This window comes from Falco punctatus (genome assembly GCF_963210335.1).
Source record: "Falco punctatus genome assembly, chromosome: 4".
Classification (NCBI taxonomy): domain Eukaryota; kingdom Metazoa; phylum Chordata; class Aves; order Falconiformes; family Falconidae; genus Falco; species Falco punctatus.
Genome location: NC_137583.1, coordinates 35,757,955 through 35,775,969, shown reverse-complemented (window position 1 = coordinate 35,775,969; position 18,015 = coordinate 35,757,955). Strand labels below are relative to the sequence as shown.

The window sequence follows — 18,015 nt, the reverse complement described above, 5'->3', positions numbered from 1 at the left end:
GCAAATTTCTTACGGGATCTTCAAGGACCACAGGCAGCAAGAAGCTCAATTTGATGTCATAGACCTCTACACAGCAGCAGACTAAAAGACAAGCAGGGATTATTCACTCACTTTAAAGGTTAGTTACATATGTTAAGTCATCTGCCACTTCTGAACAAATTCAGAACAGAATTCCCGTCTTCACAACCTTATGCTGACGACAACGGACTCAATTTTTTTTATTGAAAAGAGGTAAAACTTCGATATAATTATCTGTTTAGGTAACCAATACATTTGCAGAAGGAACTGAGGAATTGAGGTAGGGAAAAGATTAAAAAAAACTTTAAAGAGAACAGAGGTTAGCAATGGGTCCTTACCAAAGAACTATACTCAATGTAGTTTGTGTGGAATACTCTTGGGAAGGAAATGGTTCAGAAAATTTGAGGCTGAAAGGAGTAATGTATTCCACAACTGGAAGAGAGACACCACCTCCACTCCCTGCTGTAACTTCTTGTATATTTAGAATGAGGAGGAAGCTTTATGGAAAGTTTTCAAGTTGAAAAATTCTGTTTCATAGACTTCATGGCCAAAAGGGACCAAAAAGACCATTCAGTCTGAATCCTTGCATAATGCAAAGCAGAATTTTTCCTGAATCAAACCAGTGATGTTGAGTCTCATGCCATCTTCTAGAAAGGTATCCAAAGCTTCAAATAACAGAGGATCTTTTGTATCTCAAGAAATAATGTATGTATTTTTATGAAAATATGTATCACCTATCTAAACCAATCTAGGCTTAATATTCAGATAAGATAGTTACTCTTTTTTTTGACAAGATTTTTAAAGACTTGGTACAGCATTCCCTTACTGAGAAGATTTAAAGAGTTGGTACAGCTGGCAAAGCCTTCTGTATGCATGTAGTGGTAAACTTAAAAGTTTTTGTTTATTCCTCGGACAAGCTACAGTAGGGTTAGCTCTCTTAGCCCCTTGCTAAATCATTCTTCAGGCTCTTTTGTGAACCCTGTTGCTGTGCAACCTCTAATTTGAAATGCAGTCAGTAACACTGGGAAGATTATATATATATATAATATTATCACATATGGATCACATAGGTAATATTTTTTCCACCTCTGCTTAATATTCCTGTGCTTAAGCAGCCGAAGATTGTGCTTCCTTAATCTCAAAGTTGCACTGAGAATTCACATTCAATTACCAGTCCACAATGACCAAAATTACTGTAATCCATTTTAAACAAGAATGAAGAATGCAGATTATGTATCCATATGTGTTGCATATACTCTTCAACATCATCCACCCTAATAAATGCTGCCACCCCCTTTTTTGCAGTTTATTAATTGAACATGGCAGTGCACGAAAGGCTGATACCATGTATCCAGATAGAAAAACAGACTTCATTGCAAAGAGAATAGTAAAATGCATCATTCCCCTCTATGCAACACTAGTAACAATTACAGTTTTTTGTGCTGAGAGAAGTTGCAGCACCAGAAAAGACTAATGAGGTGTGGAGTATGTTCAGAAAAGACATTGTCAAGGACAGCTCTGCTGAGGTAGCGGGTACCTGAGAGAACTTCACAAAATGAAGAATGGGCTTTTTTGCTGTGTTCAAGGAAAGCTAGTTGTGAAGTGGGGCTGTAAAACAACGGGGAAAAGGACAGCAGGTCAGAGTCTGTGCACACACTCATGTTTTTTGAAGTGATGTAATGTGGGACACCTGTGCATATGCTCCCTCTGCCAGGAGAAGACCTTAAATATGGGATCTTGATGCAGCCACCCATCTCTATTTTACACTGTCAAGACGACTAAATCAAAGGGAGACTGAAAGGGAGCATGAATATATAGCCTAGTAGGTAGTTCAGTCACCAGGAGAGTGGGAATATGCTGTTCCCAGTTCTGTTACTGTACTTCATCCAGTTACAACAGAAGTAAAATGCATAAGCCCTCAGATGGCTGTGATAAATAGTGTCTGGCCCATATGCACTCACAAACCATGCACAAAAAGTTCTACACCACATGAGATCCTTTATCTGTGGAGGAACTGACAGCTTCATTCTGAATTGTGTGTCCTATAGGGCATAATTTGGCGGCAGGGTAAATTAAGTTACAACATTCTTGCCTGGAATCAGTATATAAGTAAGTATCTCACTATGAGATATCCACTTAGTGTGTGCTACATAAGATTAAACCCTCACGCTGTATCTTCTTTGATATGTCAGGAAAACGGCCTTCCTCTCATTGCACAAATACTTAGAAAAGAAAATAGAAGTTTTTTGATGTGTTGCTCTTTTTCCACCCCTGGTCCTTTCCTGTCTCTTGTTCTATGCTGGCCTGGAGAAACCTACCTCTCAAAGCCTGGTTCCCTGTGGTATTCTTATCTTGCCATTGCTTATCTCTCTCTGTGAAGTAAAAACTACCTTTATGTATCTACTAAGGGTGTTCAGCTACTTCCATTTCATGCATCACGTACTTTTATATCCAAAATGTAATAAGTCTGTTAGCTGCAGCTGATTTGCTGTGATATGCCAGTGACACTGAAGGATTTTGCATTAGTTCAATATCTGGCTCAGAATGGTCATCGTACAGTAATGAATTGTTACATGTTCTTACTAATTACACCTGGTACGATATGGCAATTATCTATACAGTGTTTTGCTTACTGTTATGGGGCAGGAGTAGAAAATACAATGGAATACAGGTTCTCTATCACTGAAGGCCAAATCTGGAGAGAAATTCAAGTCATAAAGAAACCCTGTCAGAATTCAGGGCTGTGACATTATAGCTTCCAAGTCCAATGAAGGGTGTAGTGATGGGCATGCCTGTTAGGATGCAAGGGTAGTGGAGCATGTATACTGTGTAGAAACATGGAGTGGCAAGATGCTGATACAGTCTTTTTGTGTGCCTCACAGCTTGTAAGCAGTTTTGAGCTCTCTGCCAAAGATCCAAACTTGTGAAGGTAAAGTGGAGGCTTACAGAAAGTCACCTTTACATTTTGGACTAAATGAAATGAGGAAAGGCTCATGCCCTAAGAGAGCTGTGCCTAGGGATGCGTGCTGCTGTGTTTGCAAACTTTACAGCATGTTTATTACTCTGAAATGGGCATGCCCACATACACACTGAAATATTATTTATTGCCCGTTGTGTTTTCAAGTCTCCTAAAATGGCCCAGACCAATTTAACTCAACATCTAAATTTACAGAACCCAAACACCTGTTTTTCTGTGTAGCTATGGCCATCTGTCACTGATACAAAAGCCACCTGCACGACAGTCAGTCCAGTCATCATAGCACTGGAGGTGGCTCCAAATGCCAAAAATAAGACTCTTAGATGGACATCTTCACTACTAAAATGGGAAGGAAAGGCATTTAGAGAAGTATGTTTCTGAAATCTGTGTTATGGTCACAACTACAGCCATTGGTCTGTGCAGATAGTTTTCCATTCTTTCTACCAGAGATATATGCCCTGCCTACTGCATCTCCTGAATTTGTGTTGTTTTCTGACCTTCTATACTGAAAATAGCTGAGGTAAATCTAAATAAGTGGAAGGTACTGTGCCAGCTTTAGTGGTCTCTGTTACTCACCTCCCAGGAACATTTGCAAATAGGCTCAGTACAGGTACTGACATGATTGTCAAACACAGACACTAAAAGTTGTCGTAGCTAAGCACAGGCCATTGATTTGTTAGTTCAGTTTCACCCAAACCATATTTTAAACTGGCCAAATGTTTAACAAGCTATGTCCAGCCTAGACTGTGTTTTGGGAGCTCAGTCCTGCAAAGCTCACTCTTGATTTGACATAGAAAAGCAATTAAGTACTCTTCCACCTTAGAGTTGCCTAAATATTTGCTAGCTCAGATCAACTTCACAGTCTCAATCTCCAAAGATGGATAAGAGATAGGCAGTCAGATGCTGTAGCTCCAGTGCTGCCAGTTAACATTTATTGCACAAGTCAAATTGTAAGCAGCAATATGCAGAGATTTTAAAAAATAGAAAATTTCCCTAGAAAAGCGGTTTCTAGGACACAAAGTACAATACTTTAGTATAGTTTAGCCCAGACCCTGTGAATCATGTCATATCTAACACATAATTAGTGGCACACCATTCACTAAAATTTGCCATTAAATGCTCATCTTTTGCTTCCATAGCTCTACTAGCAACCCCGCTTTGGAGAAATAGCAAGTTGAATATATAGTCAATTTTTTTCTAGGCGCATGTTTGATGAAAGACCTAATGACACACAGAAACCAGCAGTACATTCATAGAATATGTCACATGGAAACATTATTAAAAATAATAAAAAAATCAAAATAAGATGACTTTAATAGGTTCGGGTAGAAATACTTATGAACACTCAAATTTTTGGGTCACTGTTACAGCTCAGACTCATGACATTAAATTCAAGGCACCTCATTTGCCTTTTAACAAGCTCATTAGAATGCCTTGTTTGCCTGCAATACACACTGCTTTTAAGCTACAGATGCATTTTTCTACCCTGACACAGATGTAGGGTAGCTGTGGAAAAGGACCAACATCCTAGTTACATTACAGCAACTACTGTGAATTATTTATGAAGTTACTTCAGCCTAAAAAATATTTTAAAGGAATGGTTAATGTATGGAAGGGCTGTAATTCTAAATAAAGAAGGAAGTATAAAAAGGGCACTAACTAAACATGAGCTAGGATTCATAAGAAAGGGAACAATATAATAAGGACATACATTGACTTATGAATCTAGGGCCTCATTCTGCACAGGTTGTGCTACAGCAGATCCTCTTTCAAGAGCGGAGTGGCAGCCCAGGCTTCTGAGAACTCTTTCATGCTAGCATGACATTGAAGGCGGAAGCTTCCAGCAAGAAAGTATTTCCTATATTATGGATCTTCCTGCAATTTTAAGCTATCCCATTCCCCTCTTTTTAATTAGATTGTATTTCATTATGATTCTGTGAAAAGCCAATGAGATTTACTCTGGTCTAATACATAACTTTTAGGGAGAGTGATAATCCAAATGTGTAAGAAATATACTTAGAATGACAGAGCTGATTTTCCGCGATAACTTGAATTTGTAATAAAATAAGATTCTATTTACTCAGATGAGCTCATACTGTGTTATGACACAGGCTAGGGACATGAGCACATTAGAACCGTCTTCCCGTACCATGTAAAGCTGTCTGTATAGACTGGTCATAATGATTTGGGAAAAGGTGAAATACAAGGTACAGATTTAACACTATAGCTCCCAGGACAGCACACTGCTGCCATATCACATCATACAGCCCTAGCTGCAGAGCTGCACAGATCCTTCATTCCTCGGTGAGCACTGTGCTGAGTGAAGCTCTGTCCATTTAGCCACAGTGCTCACCCTGGCCATGTGGCACACCAGGATGTAGTGGGGATTCTGGCTGCAGCAGCCCTAGGCAACCCCTGTGCTAGGCTGTGACCCTCTCATTTCTACCCAAGCCATAGGGTGAAGTTGGGTCCTTGAAAAAGTAATGACTCGGCTGAATTTCAAGCACAGATAAAACCCATTATCGCAGGGATTATTTTATGTGGATGGTGCCCTACAACAACCCTGTTGTGTTAAGGGCTTGTTTAGTAAGGTAAGGGCTTTAGTGTGATTGAGGCCCTCTTTGTCGTCATCCCACAGCAACTCTGCTGCCTAGGATAATGCAGGGGAGGAAGCATCATGAAGCTTAAGTGTGTGCCTTCTAAAATGTGTTTGCCAACAGACAGGCGTTTTCCTTCAGTGCTCTATCACAGCCATTCACCTGTGCCATGACATTTTTGTGCCATGCATATGCCTGGCAAATGATATCTACAGTAGCACAGCAGTGTGAATGTGTGGAAGCTGACACCCTCCCAGGCTCCTAATGCATTGCTGAAACAGCTTGTGGGATGCAGGGTCAGAGGTTGCACAGGGTACTAGGGGGGAATTCTAAGGATCTGGAACTACAGAGAACCCTGACAGTTGAGGGATGAAGATTCAAGAGGAGGTATTGTCACAGGAAATAAGATTAATCATGACATTGAATACTAAGGAATTATGGTAACTCCTTACAGAAATGTTCTGAAACAAGACTTGGAGTTTAAAAAAAATATGACAGGACAGATTCGTAGAAGTCCCATAACCTGTGTTACGCAAGCAGTCAACATGAGCACAGTGACCCTTCTGTCCCTTCTAGATGTGAATCTGGGTATTTATGCATCTACAAAATGGAGTAACTGTGCATAATCCGCTTAATTTTATTTTGTTTCACCAGCTGAGTTGCAGTTTTTTATTATGATAAATCAATGAAAAACCTGGGCAGAATTTCAACACACTGTTATTTTTGTTTTAAAATGACTATACTATCTGACAAAGAATGGAGACCTTGATTTTCACCTTCACTTCAGCCCACCCCAGATGCACTAAACAGCTTTAGAAAACCCTTTTGATATGCTAGATGTGCCCATAGAGGTAAGAGAGCTCTGAGAACTTCAAGCCAAGAAATCTAAGATGCTTGAGAAGCTCCATGAAAGCAAAGGCCATTTTTCCCCGGCAGATTTACAAGCCATACAGCCTTTAGGGATTTCTGCTGAATAAAGTGTGCCATGCATGCTGTGGGACATCAGTGATGCCTAATGGAGGCCAAAGAGCAGTAGATAGGAGAGTGGATTTGCCAGCTGCTGCTGACCAACTGTAGCTCCTGATGGCAGGACTTAATTGAGAAATGGGAAGTAAAGTTGTCAGGGGAAATGACCGCAAGAGCAAAGTGCACCTCTTTCTAGCAGGCTTTATCTTACAAGCAGTGAGAAGAGACCTGATTTTTTAATTTTCTTCCTGAACAGTGCTTTCAGCAGAAGGAAACCAACCTTTGTGAGTAAAGGAATGCACATATATTGCTGAGGTGCACTGAAGGGCGTAAGTAGGGGAGAAATTGAATCCCACTTGCAAATGCAGCAGTGACAATGCTCTGAAGTCCCAATAGCAAAACCACTAATCTTAGAACATCAGCAAAATAATAGGTACATACTTGGGCCCTAGTCTTGCAAAAACTTTTGTGCAAATGAACTTGGCAAACAGCATCCACATACTGGCTCTTAGGTAGAACAGTCTGCAGGATGGGGCCCTTACTGGATTTTGTGACTTTTTCAAAATGGACAGGTCAAAACTTCCTAGTTACAATAAATCACCTTATACATTCTTTCCTTTATGTAAGTAAACTTTGTGCATCTGAGTTTCTAGCTAGTGGGCGTTTTTCTCCCATACTAACAAATGCAGAGCTTTAAATACCGAACTATTTCTAGGATCATTCTTCCACCTCCTAAACAATGCACTTGGATTATAATTACCTAAAAAACTTGAAGGGGTGGACTGAAGTTAAATAGTCCTCAGATCCAGCAAAAATTGGCCCTTCTTCCTAATCAGCCTGTGTCCCTCAGTCCAACTCTCATCCAGATCCCAGATGGGCTCTTATGTTCCTCCCACACTTGTGTTCCTCACTGCTACAAGTGAGTCAGTCCAGCCCACCCCAGCAGGCAGCTGCACTGTCACCCAAAATCAGCTGTGCAGAGCGCTGCCGCCAGCTTTTCTGCTTGACTCACAGCTCTGTTTGGGCTCCATCTCTAAAGGCCAAAACCAGCAAGGACAGAGCATTGCACAGTCAACAGGAGCTCTTCCAGCATGTCTGGTGCTCCGGTCCTGGCATATCTCTGGGGAAGCACAGTTGACACAGAAAAAATCAGAGTGCCCTGAAGGCCTCCTAAAACATTGTCCGACTCATTTTGTTAGCTAATTCCAATTCTCAGAAAAAGCAGAGAAATTATAACAGAGAGTTTCAGTGTTACAATTTTAAAACCGATGTGGAGGTTTTCTCTCCTCCAACATGTGAAGAACCCCTCAAATAAAATTGTTCATGAGTACAGCAGCAATGTGCGTCAGCCCGATTAGTAAGTACATCACTGAATATAGAGGTAGTACTTCTGAAGTGTTGATGATTGATGGGCAAGACAAAGTTTGTAGGCAAAGGTAGGTGACAAACAAACAAGCTTTCATGCACCCAGTATGTGCTTAGCAGTACCAGTACCCCGTGACTCTTCAAGAATCCAGCAAGGAGCACTAAAACCCTGTGGGGCATGGCACAACCTGCCTAGCTCCCGAAACAGTACCACACACAGTAAAGTGCAAGGGGATTTCACTAGGAAAGGTACTCTCTGTGAAATGCTGTTCAGGGATTTTATCTATAGAACCTCTCCTACAATATTACAAATCTCCTACAAAAAATTAATAACAGTAATTATCACCACACTTGTGCTTTCTGCATAGTCATTTCCTTCTAACCCCAGCAAGCTGAATAAGCAGCAAAGCTGCATGCTTATGAAAAATACATACTGTTACGAGAAATACAAAATCCCCTCACTTGTTTGGGTGCTGTCCTCTGGCTTTTGGCAACATGATGCTGGACTGTTGTTACTCCATTCAGTGCAGGACTTTCAAGCAAGCCAAAGGCTGCACGCACAGCAACCCGAGGGGCGTTAGACTGCGAAAGCCATGAGTGGCTGTGGATGTTACCATTGTTGCTGAGCTGCTCGGGTCAGATGTGCCCGGTGCTGCACTGGCCGCAGGAAGGACAGTCCTCCCGTGCCTCGGCACCGAGCGCGTTCGCTTCCTCTCGCTCGCCCGAGACGCTGCGGTGGGGAGCGCGCCAGGCGGGGACAGGGACGGGCAGGACCCGGCCGGCTGCCGGGGGCTCCGAGCCGCCCGCAGCGCCCTTGCGGCGGCCAGGCCGCCCACCCGAGCGGGCGGCAAGCGGGCCGCCCCGGGGGGCTCGCCGAGCGGGGCGGGGGTGCGGCCCAGCTGACGGCCCCCGCAGGAGGTTACGGCTCGGCATTGTCTCCCTGCCTCCCCCCGCCCCAGCCCCGCACTGAGCATGTGCGGCAGCGCTGCCCCCCCGCCCGCGGGCCCCCGCTCCGCGCAGAGGAGCGGTGAGCTCCGCGGCGGCTCCGCGGTAGTCGGGCAGCAGCCAGGCTGGCATGGAGTGAGCCGCGGAGCCCCGCGCTGGCCATGGAGCTGAGGCGGTCCATCTCGGCCAGCGCCGAGGCCGAGAGACCCATGAGGCGCTACGGGGCAGTGGAGGAGACGGCGTGGAAGGCGGAGGCGCTGGGGCGAAGTGAGTGGGGGCCGCGGGCCGGGCTGGCCGAGGCAGCTAGCGGCGGGGGGCGGCCGGCGGCGGGGGCACGTCGGGGACTCCCGTTAGCAGGGCGAAGGCGGCGCGGGCTGCTCGGGAAGGCAGGTCTGCGCGGCCGTTCTGCCCGGGAGGGCTGGCGCTTCCCGGGGGCGGCGGGGAATAGCTTTTCTCTGTCGAGGGCGGGGGGAAGCCGGGGGCTGCAGCCGGGTCGGCAGCTCCGGCCGCTTCGGTGTTCCCGGGCGGAATGGGGCTGCTCGCCGAGCGCTGCGCTGGTCGGGCGGCTGGGGAGAAGGCTCGCTGGGACGCTGGCACTCCTTGTTTATTAGGGGGGATTTAGTGTGTGGCTTCTCATAAATGCTATAGTCTTTCGCGTGCTTCAGGCACAGATAGCAACCACGTTATGCCCCCTTGTTATATCGGGCAGAAGGTGCGGGTGTGCAGCACTTAATTCGTTGCTTCAGCGGTTGCACTGAATTTATGGGCTCGAGAAATGCTCTGTGGTGGAAGAGCGTTCTTGAAATCATAATTTTCCAGAAAGCAGCAGTTGATGTAACCTTTGCAAAGTGCAGGTGGAAGGAGTAGTTAGATACATGGTTGCTGGTTCAAGTTATCCATGGGAACTCGTCTTCTCTAAGGTATCGGTTATTCTTTCATTGGCAGAAATATCTTCTTTACAACCTAATAAGCCTGTAAGCCCCCTCTCATTTTCCAGGTAAATAATGAGGCAAGAAATCTTGAAAAGGCTGTTGCAAAAAGCTCTGTACTAGTGTAAAGAAAAGTATTTTCTAACTTTCATCAAGTGTTTGATTACGCCAGAGGAAGAAAAACAACCATCTTTGTATCTTGTGACACCTTCATCTTGGCCGATGCTGGGTTGCTGATGTTCGTGATTCACCATCCATGTTTTGATGTGCATCATGAAGTCTCACCTGGATGCCTTTTAACACCCCGTGGCTTTGCAGCGTCCTGGGAGCAGATTTTAGGCAGCACTTTAGCTATGTTTAGACTTTTCATATACTGTTGTGTTCTGGAATCAGACTTCACCCCTGGCTTTTGTTTTTCATGCATATGTTATTGTCTACCATATGCTGATGACAGGGTGTAACTCTCTCCCTCTGATGCTTCAGTTGCGGTGTTGCTTTTTTGTTGCAGTGCCTGGCATAGGTTCAGGACTGAGTAACTCCACACTTACTAAAACGGAATTGAAGACTGAAATCACTGTTGACCGAGTTGGTTGAGTCAGATACATGCAACAGCTTTGCAGGTTCTCTGGCATGATACAGACATGTGCTTTTCTTGTTCTCATAAATATCTTTGGGTTTATTCCAGAGCTCAGGAGCTGAGTGCAGTGCAGCACTTGTAATAATAATAACTGGTAGCTTGAGGTGACAGAAGGGTTGTATCTTGCAAGCTGCGAACAAAAGATTATCCGTTTGGCAGGGGGCAAATGGGAGGCTGAGTGGGAGACCTGATCTGTGCAAAAACATGTGCTCAGCTTTGAGCTTCTACCCAAATCACAGTTTACCCAGGTACCAGAATAGGCTGTTGGCAGGACTAGAACCAAGTGTCTGGGTGTCTGCACCCTGGCTCTGCTGCTGAGCGGCCCTTCTATGTATGTTCAGTTTAATAAAAGTATTTCTCCATGTTTAAAAATTTAGATACAGAATAGGAAGTAATTGAGAGGCCATGGTCTGTTCTTTAGAAAGTAGAAAATTATTATATTAAGACTTCACTATTTGAATAATTGATCTGTTTTGTTTTCTCATAGGCTTCAACTTTCTTAAAATACTGTGGGAAATGCTATTTATGGTAGCTGTTTTAGATGATCCCTGCATATCTTTCCTATTTTAGTACTAACACTGACTCCTGGTCACACTTCTGATTAAAAGTCACACTATTGATTAAAAATAAATAGATCTTACTATTTACTTTAATGCTCCCTTACAGCATAGGTCCTAAATTGCATGACATGATGACAGTAGTCCCCAGGTCTGGGAAGAAGCTGAAAAAGCATCACCCTCTTTTTTACTAATGTCAGCAATTAGCCTTTGGTTATTTGCATATTGTTTTAAATATGAAATGCTAGGTGAGAGTATTAACAAAAGCACAAGTCCATTACTGAACATGCACTTGCCCTTTTTACTTTTGACAATTTGTTGTGTATTATATCAGATCTCTTTGGAGATAGAACTTGTGTATCTGTACAATACTGTGCACAATGGAGTGCTGTTTTCTGGTCAGAGCCATTTGTTGTGAGTGTAATCGTATGACCAGAGAATGTACACCCTGATTTTGTCCATTACAGAAAGAATGTCCTGGAAGTTAGGTACTTTCTGTTTAATTTGTTAAATGGAAAGGGAGTTCTGTGCTAACTCCTTTATCTGTGGTACAGAGAACATTGCTGGGTATTGGTTATAACCAAAGATAAGTGACTTCATAGCAATGAAATACAATTATCGTGCAGATTTCTATTCTACAATGGCCTCTTTCAGCCAGATTATCAATGGAGTTAAGCTCGTTCACAGTAGCTGAGGATCTGATGCCCTACAGCCTGAGGGTGTAATGATCTCCAGTGGGTTTGCATGCAGAATATGAAGCAGATTCTTTAAAGGTGTCTCTTTAACAAGACACTAAAGCCTTTCTCTTCACATACAGGATGAAATTTTCAAGGAGTAGAGAACATTAAAAAGGATGGTTTACCACATACAGAGCAACTGAGGCATTTTCTAGTGCATGCATGTAAAACAGTCAGTCAGGCTTATAACTTGTCAGGCTTGTATAATAATAATAATGTGGTTACACCTCTCTCAGTAAATGATCTTTACAATATAGTCTTGGGGAGTCTGCTCTGAAGCAGAGCACTCGAGCATTTTGGTCAGTCCATATTACTAAGTGCACAGCTTCATTTAAAATCATCTGTTTTGCCATCGGCAGGGACTCGTAATGCCCTGATTAAATAACCACATGCCACACTAGGGAAATAGCCATGAAGAAACAAAGCAGTTTTTCACCATCTTTTGAACACTGCACTTCTCAGATACATTTCTGCTGATCTTTTCCTTCCTCTTTCAGTTTGTGTGAGGTTTGGAACGAAATGCAAAATTCACAGTGAATGCCCCAGCTTCAGTCAGTGTATAAGGAAGCAGGAAATGCCAGAAAACTGCAAAGGTTATGTTTTGATGCAATTTAGTCCACCTTGAAATAAATTTGCTTACTGTTTTTGTTTGAATGGTTACTCAGCATTGGAGGTAAGCTGCCACACTCCTATATTGCAGAGGTCTACCTTTTCAACTGTTTTTGAGTATAAAGTGGAGATTAGGGGAAAGGGGCCCTATTACAGGCCAGCACTGAAGGGGAAGCTGGAGATTCCCAGTATGGGACTCAGTAGTACCATGAAGCCTTTGTAGCCAGCTGTACTTGCTCTCCTTTCATGCTGTGAAAAGTTGTATCACAGATTATGTCCAGCCATGGTACTGTGAGATGGCAGTGCACTCCAGAACAGCACCAGCGGTGTGCTTTTACCTAGTTCAGAGACTGCTCTGATTTGTTCCAACAGCAGAAAGATAGTATTGTTCACAGAGATCCTGGGCTGACACATGTGAAAACTTATTTCACCATATTCTGTTAATCTTGAAAATCTTTCTAAACTTGTTAGCCAAGAAGAGCCTATTGTATGTATTTATACAGTCTGCTACTGAGCACTGAGAGTGGTTCAAACACTGAAAATAGGCACTATTTAATATTTTGCATTTGCATTTCTTGGCAGCATGGGAAGGTGGGTGACTTAAATCTATCTGGAACGTTTTTGGTTCAAGACCAGTTTGCACAGAGATGGTCTTTCAGCTTGCAGAAGCTTGAAAAGCTAAAAAGAAAACTACCATAGATAGCGATAGCATAGGTAGTGGTCATGTAGCCAGGTCATCTTTTTTCTTTGGTGAACAAAGAATGAAGAAAAGGCATTTATATTCTGGTTATAGACACTTGCTTCATTTAATCTACTGGGAACTGCTTGTCACCTTTAAGGCCTGATTTCATTAATAGAACAGAATGGCTGCATCTTAGAACTGGGTCTAGTTCACAATGTTTTAATGTTGCTTATTAACATTTTATAATAATTTGAAAAATTTCTGGTGCAATATTAAAAAATCCATCAAATAGCAACAGAGAAACATTTGTCTCGCACAGCAAAGTCTGCACAGCTAGTGTTCTGTGATGTCTGTCATTCTGGTCACCCATGAGTAGTTAGGATGGGTTTGTATTAATCATATGCCTGTATTAGTCAAAAAGTAGGTAAATGCCAGTTTGTTCTTGAATTTTTGTGTCAGCATTATAAAATGTGGAGATTTCATAGCTCTCTATAAATCTAGTACAGACAAACTGGGTAGTATGTTGGTTTCTCTGAGACATCAGTGCACTCCTGTATATACATTCATGCTGGATTGGTCCCAAGTGACTGTAGAAAAGCAAAATTATTTAGACTAACAAAGGTGGATGCAGCCCTGGTCCTTGGTGCGGGTACAGCTGCATGTCCTACTTCTTCTTCTTCCTGTGTTGCTTCATGAGAGTGAAAAGTGGCTTGTTTTGTCTCACAAGACAGGGAAGGAAATGTGATGAGAATGTTGCAATGGTACTCAGGGCAGCCAAGTCAGAAACTACATAGCAATGCTGGGAATTCAGGAGTTCTCAGCATGAGAGAAGACTCATGAGTTGGGACTGACAAGGGGCTGGAGTTTACTCCGTGCTGCCCACAGTTAAATCCAAACCTGCATCAATTATATCATTTTCTGTCATCTGGTAGTTGAATATTCAAACACACCTTTGGGCATTTTTCCGTAATAACCCCACGTATTGCACAGACATCCACAAACCCACTTCTTTGGGTAAAAACTCTACTGTAACACCTTTCCAGTCAGTCAGGAATGCAGTGTGACCCCGCCTGTCATTCTTTCCTGATACTGTGCCCCAGTCTCATCATGTCTGCACTCTGATTTAAAAATGGAAAACCCAAAAACAACCAACCAAAAAAAGGCATTTCACAGGCTCAAACAGAATTTATATAGCTCAACTACCACTGCTGTTTTTTCAGCGATGCCCTTACCTTACTGTAAATTCTCCCCAAATTGTTAATTGTATCTATTACCAGCAATAAACCAGACAAAAGAGATTAGGCGTACTCAGACCATCTATTAAGATAGGTGTGAAAGAAGCCAACTGAAGGATATGCACAATTACATTTCTTTTTATAGAAGCAGTGGGTTTGCTGGCTTCATGAAGGTCTGAAGACAGGCTTCAAATAGAGAATAATATAATTAATATTCTTTCCATGTCTCCATTTAAAAAAAACACAACACATAACAAACTGCAAAAATTTTGAAAAGGGACTGAATAAGAAATTCAAATGTGACAATAAAACACCAATGAACTCCACACCTTTTTAGAAAATATTTCACAAAATGTTGTAAGCAACAAATGCAACTAATTCAAAGGGTGATGTCATTTCTAGATTTTTCTATTGTTCATAATTACTAATGTTAACATATTTATATTGTAGTTCAAGGGGAAAAGAAGCCTGTGTTTGATCTGTGAAATCAAGATGCAACTCCCACACTGAAAATTAGAAAGGATTTCTAGAAAGGATTGAGGCTGTTTTCTACAAAACAGTTGTAAAACGCACCTGCCTCAGTAGCAGTCAGATGGCTTTAAAGTTCTCCTACACAACTTGGTGTTTCTACAGGTGGCTAGTGATTTTGGCTAGCAGTATACACATACAATTTATCTGCATTTTCATTGCTTAGGTCCTTCTGCAAAATATTTCTTAAATACAGAACTTACCACTTAATAATCTCCACCAGGTAATTCCTGCATCACCTGTGAATCATAAAGGAAGGGTATATCTTAGTTTTGTTTTACTTCAGAAAGAGCCAGAATGATTTAGGGAGTGAGACTAATCCAGTATATACTGTTTTACACATTGTTTAATTTTCCTAATTCCTTTCCCACAGCTGGGTGTTCCAGGTAGCTGCTGAGACAGAGGAGGAAGGAAAAGGGAGACCTGGAAATATTTTAGTGCCTCAGAGTGCATTGCTGCTGCAATATTGGTCAACAACAGGAGGAACTGTGACCCTTTGAGCAGCTTCTTCCAGGTGCTCCTTCATGTTGGTCTCCCAAGTCCACAGAATTCCCATAGAAATATACTTTCCTATCTGATGACAGAAATAAAATCAGTTAATGGGCTACCCTTGCCCCCACAGTCCCCCTTATCATGTTTCATGGGATTTGCCCTTCTTTCACTTTTCTATCTGGCTATCTGGTGTGTCCAAGGTTTCTCAACAAAAAGTGCAGCTAATTTACTCCCCAGCTTGTCCCAGGGTTCTGAACATAATTGTCTCTTGACAATACTTTGTAAGTGACAAAATCCAACCTGTCCTACAAAACACGGACAAATGAGAAAACCAACAAGCAAACCCATCCCAATCTAATCAAAGCCAAAGGGGCTGAGCGTAGCAGGAGTCTGGGTAATTCTGGATAGGGGCCGTCTTGCAAAAAGCGTGTTGGTTATTATGGATCAGGATCTTACTGCTGCTCGTCTGCTTGCATGTGTCAGCAAAGGCATTTCTCTCTGCTGAGATACTAATAAATCAGAGGGTTAATGACTTCCATAATTTCTGTGCTCAACTGTGTGTACCAGGCAGGAAATGAACACTTAATCTGTAATGCAGTATTTACGTTCAAACCAGTGCCAACCAATAATTGTTGGAAAAGTTATAAATGAAACTTAAGTGTCATATTTAGGACTGTTGCTCATGAATTTTTCCTATTTCCTTTAAAGATCTTTTACAGAAAAAATGTATTAGACCTGGAAAGTAGGACACTTTGAACTACACACATCATCCCTGCTGCTGGTAGCCTATGGGTTTATGGACTCAATCTGTGTAATTTTTTTGACTGTTTGATAATTGATCCCTTAGTTGCATAGCATGTTTTCATCAGAGTAACTGCTTGTGAGAATATGTGTGTGTGTCTGTCTTGAGGGTGCATTATAAAACAGGATAAAAACCTTACGTTCAGGATTGGCCATGTGCTGCAAAGTCCTGTGTATTACGCATGAAGTTTTATAGAGTTTTCTTACAGTTATTAAGCGCAAGAAAAGTTGGAACTCAGCACTCTGTAATCTTGAATCCCAAAGTGCTTTTCCTCTGTAGTTGAATGTATTCCATTTTCGTAGAAGTCTTACTTAGTAAAATAGTCCCAGAGAATACATAATGCTAATTTATTTCCATGAAACATGTTCTACTGTCTAACTACATAAAAGGTATAGTATAAATGCATTCAAAATTCAAAGATGAAAAATGTGTCCTTGAAGGGCAAACTATGAGAAATCAGCAGAAGCACCCTTGGATAATTGTTAGTTGCCTTTCAGGATCAGCAATGAAACACAAATTATCAACATTTAATCAGTTCATAAAGGGCAAAATATTTGAAAAAATAATTTTAAGAGAATTTGTCATTAAATAAGGATGAATGATTTTCAGTGAGACAAGCTGCTCATTGCAAAAGCCTAATGATTGCAAACACTACCAAAATGCAAAAGGGAATTTGTTATTGTAAGAATATAAGCAATCAATGTTTTTATTGCTCTGAACCCTTCTCCCACCCAGACCTTTATTGATTAGGGATTTAAGAGGTTGTGTACAGACATGATCAGATTTTTATATACTGATAAAATTGGAACGAAAGATTCTCATTATTAAGTGGTTTTATGGTTTTGTTCATCTCTTGGAGAAAACAACTCCAAAACCAGAAAAGGAATCAACAGTCAATTCTGCCACTAACACCCTTTCAGTACATGAGGCCACAGTAAATTTTAGAATAATGGTATTGAAGCCAAATGAGCAAGACAGTCACATGACGTCCCTGGGAAATGACAGAGAAGCCTGACTGGCACTGTCTTAGTTACAAATAGAAAGTGCCGTCCTGGCTTCATTGATATCAGTGGAATTTTCCTCACTGACTTCAATATAAGCAAAACTGGACTGGGCTCTGTGCCTGTCTCCTGGAGCCCTGTTCACCTCAATTCTCTTTAGAAAACTGGTGAGGAAATTTGGGTGCTGCATCAGTTCCATCAGGATTCCTCTGGGGGTCTGTGTCAGGCCGCCTGGTGAGTTTGGTCTCTCTGCCCTCACTTCTGACTGGGCATGTCCTGCAGTCCTGCACAGCCTTGGCAACGAGCATTTATTCCCTGGAGAACCATTTGCATCGGCAGGGGTAATGCCACTTCAGTCTTCCTTGTCTCTGAGCAGTGAATCATTAGCTAATACACTGGAGCTCCTACAGTGAGTGGCTATTCTGCAAACTATCCTGTTTCATTGGAGAAGAGGAAGTCACAGAAATTCAGTTATGCATTTGTGCCCCTGCTCTCATTATCCAATCTGTAGTTTCTATCTCATCTTCTACCATGGTTTCCCATAGAACTTCCTCTGGGCACTGTGCCTGGGAAGGGACTGAAGTTACTGCAGTTTGGCAGACTTGAAGATAGAGACATTTTTCTTCAGGCTGATACTTGTCTGTAGCACAGGCAGAATATGTGGGATGTGATAGTGAAGGGCACAGCCATGGAGTTTTGAAACCCAGTAAAATCAAGATCCAAAATTTGTCTCTGCCTTGGTAAGGTGTGAAACATCCAAAATTTCTTTCGTACAAAGAGAAGGTGACAGCCAGCTATCTGTTTGTCTTGGATACAGATTTAAGACTCTGCTGAACTGCTTTTGTTTCCTCACCTCTGAGACATCCAGGGAGGCAGTTAGCTCAGCCTCACCTTAGCCCAATGCCAGTTGTGAGGAAGAAAATATTAACATATTTAAA

At 42.2% G+C, this 18,015-nt stretch overlaps 1 protein-coding gene across 1 annotated transcript in view; it reads left to right on the top strand.

The window, feature by feature from the left end:
• The first annotated feature begins 37 nt into the window (after nucleotides 1-37).
• The window catches only part of BMERB1 (bMERB domain containing 1), a 61,078-nt gene continuing 43,100 nt past the window's right edge, over nucleotides 38-18,015 (top strand). Inside the window, exon 1 of the mRNA XM_080383473.1 lies at nucleotides 38-9,135. Coding sequence (XP_080239599.1) covers nucleotides 9,030-9,135 — 106 coding nt within the window. The 5' untranslated portion in view covers nucleotides 38-9,029. The remainder of the gene's footprint in view (nucleotides 9,136-18,015) is intronic.